Raw genomic sequence first — 6,351 nt, 5'->3', positions numbered from 1 at the left:
GAACTCAGAAATCCGCCTGCCTCTGCCTCCCAAGTGCTGGGATTAAAGGCGTGCGCCACCACGCCCGGCTTCTTTTTATTCTATATGTTGCATTTTTCACTCTATTGTAGTGTCCTTTAATTCATGAGGACCTAGTTTGGATGCAGTTACTAGTTTACTAGGCAGAAGATGGCTTAGAAGGAGCGCCTGACGCCTGAAGAGGGTGCTGTATTGTCTTCCTGCACGGGGACATGGGCATACAGACGTCAACAGATGCTCACCAGGATGTCTACCTGTACAAGCACACCACATTCTGTGAGAATGATACCTATGCATTTTAAAACACCCATTTCCAAGCTCTCTTGGACCAAAATTTTATTCTATTTCAGACAAGGTTTCATGTAGATTAGGCAGGCTTGAATTTACTATGCAGATAAAGATGACCTTGAGTTCTAAATCCTGATCCTGCTTCTACCTCTCAAGTGGTAGAATTACAGATGTGTATCACCAAACCTGGTTTGCAAGTAGTATCTCTTTGAAAGCTGATGCCTCGGGCTGGAGAGATGGCTCAGTGGTTAAGAGCTCTTCCGAAGGTCCTGAGTTCAAATCCCAACAACCACATGGTGGCTCACAGCCATCCATAATGAGATCTGATGACCTCTTCTGGTGCATCTGAAGACAGCTACAGTGTACTTAAAAATAATAATAAATAAATATATTTTTTTAAAAAGCTGATGCCTCGAAGGTGTTAATGGGACATGAGAGAAGAGAGTCATTGTTCAGGGTCAGTCTCTGCTACATAGTAAGATCGTTGCCCCTGCTTTCCCCTCAGAAGGCTTAATACCACCAACATCTGTTAAGGTGACTTTTTTTCATAAAAATGTGAAAATATAAAGCAAACAAACTTTGAAGTCAGAGAGAGCATAAGTTAGTTCTCTAGGGACTGCTGTAGGGAGCAGCATTTAAAAGGTCCTTTAGTCCTGTGTAGAAGTGTGAAGTGTTCACTTGTCATCCTCAGGGGCTTAGGAGGAGATTTCATGAGCTTAAGGCCAGCCTGGACCCTGCCTCTAAAAGCTAAGTAGCCAGGCAGTGATGGCAGACACTTTTAATCTTAGCACTTGAGAGGCAGAGGCAGGCGGATCTCTTAGAGATCTGGACCAGCCTGGTCTACAGAGGGAGTTCCAGGACAGCCAGGCTACACAGAGAAACCCTATCTGGAAACAAAACAAAACAAATAAAAACGCTAAGTAAGCCGGGCAGTGGTTGGCCTATGCTTTACTCCTAGCACTTGGGAGGCAGAGGCAGGCAGATTTCTAAGTTCGAGCCCAGCCTGGTCTACAGAGGGAGTTCCAGGACAGCCAGGGCTACACAGAGAAACCCTGTCTTGAAAACAAAGCAAAACAAAACAAAAACCAAAATAAACAAACAAAAACCTAAGTAAATAAGTAAATACGTTGATGATCCAAGAATTAGGAAGTATGTTATTCTTTGAGGGTTCAACTTAGAATCTAGGAAGGACATGTCACAGTGGGAGTGAAACATTTCCCTCCAGGCATTCTGGGCCCAGAGCCGTTAGAGTGACCTGAGCATATCTGATGTCTGACCTCCATACAGCGTGAGCTAGGCTGGTGCCTGAGAAAGCCGTAGCCGCGGGCAGTGAGCACCATCCCCTGCTCCCTAGAGGGGCATTGTGGGATCTGAGGAAGTATTGGGCAGGAGCACCTCAGTGAAGCAGTTGCTGATGGACACTCATCCCTCTGCTTCCTCACAGGGATAGACTATAAGACTACTACCATCCTCCTGGACGGACGGCGTGTCAAGCTGGAGCTGTGGTGAGTTGGTGATCTAATGAGGGTGAGGAAGCCAAGTGAGGAAGCCCCTTATTTGTAATAACCATTTAAACAGACCCTGCTCAAATGGGACTTTTCTCCATAATGAATACAACAAAAGGTCCAGGATGTTTTGTTTTAAAGCCTCCTCCAATTTTACTCATAACAGCTTGTTTCCACGCGGCTGGAGAGGTGCTCATAGGTCACTAAGAGCTCTTGCTGCTGCTCCTCCAGAGGACCCAGGTTCAGTTCCCATCTGGCAGCTCACAACCAGCCATCGCTAATTCCAGCTCCAGTGGATCTGTCACCATCTTCTGGCCGTGGGCATGAGGCATGCATGTGTTGCTCATACACTTAAAACTAAATGTTAAAAAGGAGCCAGGCCTTTAATACCAGTGCTTAGGAGGCAGAGACAGGCAAGAAACTCTGTGAGTTCAAGGCCAGCCTGGTCTATGTAGCAAATTCTAGTCAGAACTATACAGTGAGCCTCAGTCTCAAAAAAAGGAAAAAAGAAAAAGAAAAAAAATTATGGATGAGCCCTGTCATACTGGGACTGACCTCCCTTCTGTGTGTTGCAGGGATACATCGGGCCAGGGAAGGTTCTGCACCATATTCAGGTCCTACTCGAGGGGCGCACAGGTAAGACCAGCAGCACCATGTTATGTTGTTGTCCAGTAGGTGCTCCCCTGATTCGTTCTGAACCTAGACTGCTGCCCTGACAGTTCCCTGAGTAGTTTACTCTGTTTTCTTTTCTTACAGTGCTGGGGGTTAGCTCAGAGCCTCGTGCTTAATAGATGAGGGTTCCACGGCTTAGCTACATCCTTGGCCCTTTTTCCCAAGTATTTTGACATCTGGACATCAGGTCTCCCAGAGCCCATCTGAATAGGAAAAATAATCCAGAGCTTTGGGGCCTTCAGGGCCTGTATGGGAGGCAACTGAGTCTCTAGTGTCCCTAAATGAGCCCTTCCTGTTCTCAGGATGAGCTCTGAGCTTAGTCACTGCAAGTGACCTCTCCATGCCATTAAAATGCAGCTTAGCTATCTGTTTCACTAAATAACAAAGGTATCTCCCTGTATCTCCTTCACACACAGTCGTGCACCTCCTAAGGGGTGTGAAGGCGACCTGGGTTGTATCACATGTTAGAACTCTGCAGATTGGAAATGCTAATGATGGACTGCAGATGATTTTCAGGACACGAGTGGACTATGGGGATCTTGTCTTGCCTGTAGAAGAACACCATGCATGCACTGTGCCACCATGGTGTGGATAGATGTTCCCTAGGATCCCACACGATTTCAGATGCTTTTTATCACTGAAAGCAGAAGATGGGGAAGTAGTCGAAACCTGTGTGGATAGAACTGCCGTAGACCTGTGCTGCTGCCATATGAGTGGTGTGGGTGGGAGTTCATCTCCATTGTGATGCCCTCCCCCCCCCCCCCCGGCTTGTGTTTTGGTTTGGTTTGGTTTTGGTTTTTCGAGACAGGGTTTCTCTGTGTAGCCCTGGCTATCCTGGAACTCACTTTGTAGGCCAGGCTGGCCTCGAACTCAGAAATCTGCCTGCCTCTGCCTCCCAAGTGCTGGGACTAAAGGTGTGCGCCACCACCGCCTGGCCCCCGCCCCCCCAGGCTTTTGAAGAGCCTAGAGAACTCCCCTGACTCAGACCCTACCTCTGGACAGCCAGGGACAGCCTTGGGAAAAAAGAGGCAGACCCTAAAGGCAGAAGCATGGTCTGAAGTGTGGTTCCTTTCAGACACAATGAAGCACTGATGAACATTAGGCTAAGGATGCATTCTGCAGGCTCTTCCTCCCTTCTCTTTCCTTTTGAAGATGTATTTATATGAATGGGTGTTTTGCCTGCATGTATGACTGCACTACATGTATGCTTGGTAACCATGGAGAGGAGGGCTTCCGATCCCTTGGGAATTTAGTTATAGGTGGTTCTGGGCTGTTTCGTGGATTATGGGTCCTTTGAAAGAGCAGTCAGTGCTATTTGTCACTAAGCCATCTCTACAACTCCTCTCCTTGATTTTTGAAATGGAATCTCACATTATAGCCCAAGTGGGCCTCAGACTCTGCAGGATCCACCTGCCTCTCAATTGCTGTAACTATATACACGAGCCACCATTCTCTGCCCTCCTCTGTTTCTCTCTCTCTGTCTCTCCCTCTTTTTCTTCCTTCCTTCCTTTCTTTTTCTTTTCTTTGTATTGTGAGAGAAAGAGAGAACATGCACAAGCACATGACAAGGCAAGAGTACAGAGCTCAGTGCACAGCCTGTGGGAGTTGGCTTCCTCCAGGCGTCAAAACTCAGATCTGCAGGCTTGACAGCAAGTCCCCTTACACACTAAGCCATCTCCCAGGCCCTCCGTTTGTAGACATAGCTCATTGCCTTCCTTTTGCTTAGTAGCATTTTCAGATTTCTTGTGGTTGTTTCCGAGACAGGGTTTCTCTGTGAAGCCATGGCTGTCCTGGAACTCTCTCTGTAAACCACAATAGCCTTGAACTCACAAAGATCTCCCTGCCTCTGCCTCCTAGGAGTAGATTGAAGGTGTGTGCCACAACCACCCAGCTTTTAGATTTTTTAACAGTAAATACATATAATTTTGAAATTAAAAACCAAAAAAAGGGGGGGGGGCTAGAGAGATGCTTCAGTAGTTAGTGCTTGTTGTTTGCAGGGGACCTGGGCTTGATTCCTAGCATCCATATGATGACTCAACTATCCTTAACTCACACTCTAAGGGATCCAAGATCGCCTTCTGACTTTGATGAGCACCAGGCATGAACTTGATGCCAGCCATAAACACAGATAAAATATTCATACACATAAAATAAATCTAAAAATGTTACCAAAAAATAAATTTACAAAGAGGATGTGAGGGGCGGTAGCTTTGGTGGCAACACTAAACGTTATTGGGAAAAATGAGAGCAGCGGCCAGAGATGGCCTGACTGGGGTTGGTGCTGTGCATCAAGAAGCCATGAGGAATGGAGGGAAGGTAAGGAGAGACTGATGTGCTCAGTGCATGGGAACTTAAAACATCCATCCCAGGACCCTGTCTTTGCCAGTCCAGATTCTTCAGAGAGCCGGGCCTGTGTCATTGTTCTTGAATCATTCTCGAAGCATCCAGCACCACTGGTTCTGGTTCTGTTCTACCTGTTATTCCTGGAGGCTCTGGTGGCTGTCCTGGCTGAGAGGAACTGAGAGCACACCCCGCACACGCATCTTAGTTTGTATCTGTGGTACAAGCCCCTGGTTTCATTCCTGCCCTGTCCCCTGTGCATTCTGGGTGGGGCCAGTAGCAACAAGATGGTGCTTCCCTGAGTCACCTCCAGTGGGACAAGCCATCTTAACAGAGCAAATTTTTCTGTTCTGCAGCCCTTCTGGATCTCTCAAGGTTTGGGTCCTACAAGTAGCACAAAAGTCACTGGCTTTGCTTTTGTCACTTGTTACAATGAGCACTGTTTTGTGGCTCTTGTTGAATCCCTTTAAGCCTTACCAATGGCCAAGCTCCATTGTTTGTATGGAGTCCTAAAATGATGTCTTAATGCCTATAGTCCTGTGCTGACTCCTGGGAAGGTGAGTGGGTCCCTCTGGCTTGGTATAAGGAAGGGATAAGATGGGCCTGACACAGCAGTTGCCAGCAGGAGGTGCTGCCTAGCTGGCCTACAGGCACTGCCATTAGGTCAGGAAGTATGTGGTCAGGTGCTGTGTCCTTTAAGGACAGGTGAGGATTGGTTTCTATGGGAATAGGAGAGGATGCATGCTAATAGGTCACTGCTGAGGACACTTGCCATCTGGCAGGCAGAGGACACAGTTTAGTACAACCAGGGTGAGTGAGTGGCAGGCAGGAGGGTTTTGTTCTGGCTTTTTGAACTTTGGGGGTTTGAACCACACAAATATGTTGTGTGTGCTAAGTATTTATCTATCTATCTATTTATTTATTTATTGGGGAGAGTGAGTGGAGAGTGAGTGGAGGTTCGAGGACAGGTCATTCCTCTTCTCCCACCATGTGAATCACAAAGGTCATGTTCAGGCTGATCAATCCCAGCCCCCAGGAGGGAGAGACCAATCTCTATAAGTTCAAGGCCAACCTGGTCTACATAGAGAGTTCCAGGATAGCCAGGACTACATAGTGAGACCTGTCACAAAACAATAATAAGAATTGTAATAGTAAGGAACCTACTCTTAGGTCAAGTTCCAGGTCTCAAAATGTATCTTATATATTAAGCTGAACAAAAACAGTGTGTATGTGCAGAGTCACCTCAGGCGTTTGTTACCAGAAGGTAAAGCACCTCAGACTGGTCAATAGGCCTGGTGTAGAGCGCCTCTTACTGTTCAGGGGGATCATGGAGCTCTGAAGTGTTGGACACCTGGCTCTTTGACAAGATCTTGTCCATGTTGATGTGGCTTCACATTACAGGAAACTCTAAAAGACACTAGAAGGGTACTCTCTGAGTCATTGCTGAATGGAGAAGGTCATTAGAAAGAGGAACCTGTGTCTATATCTTGGCAAATAAATGGTTTAAAAATCAGCATTATCTAACTAT

At 46.8% G+C, this 6,351-nt stretch overlaps 1 protein-coding gene across 1 annotated transcript in view; it reads left to right on the top strand.

Annotated features, from left to right (window-relative positions):
- The window catches only part of Rab40c (RAB40C, member RAS oncogene family), a 38,155-nt gene that overhangs the window by 25,831 nt on the left and 5,973 nt on the right, over positions 1 to 6,351 (top strand). Inside the window, exons 2-3 of the mRNA XM_021221007.2 lie at positions 1,751 to 1,811; positions 2,387 to 2,447. Coding sequence (XP_021076666.1) covers positions 1,751 to 1,811; positions 2,387 to 2,447 — 122 coding nt within the window. The remainder of the gene's footprint in view (positions 1 to 1,750; positions 1,812 to 2,386; positions 2,448 to 6,351) is intronic.

Source organism: Mus pahari, chromosome 21 (genome assembly GCF_900095145.1).
Source record: "Mus pahari chromosome 21, PAHARI_EIJ_v1.1, whole genome shotgun sequence".
Taxonomy (NCBI): domain Eukaryota; kingdom Metazoa; phylum Chordata; class Mammalia; order Rodentia; family Muridae; genus Mus; species Mus pahari.
The sequence above is the reverse complement of the archived record's forward strand: the minus strand, read 5'-3'. Positions and strand labels throughout refer to the sequence as shown.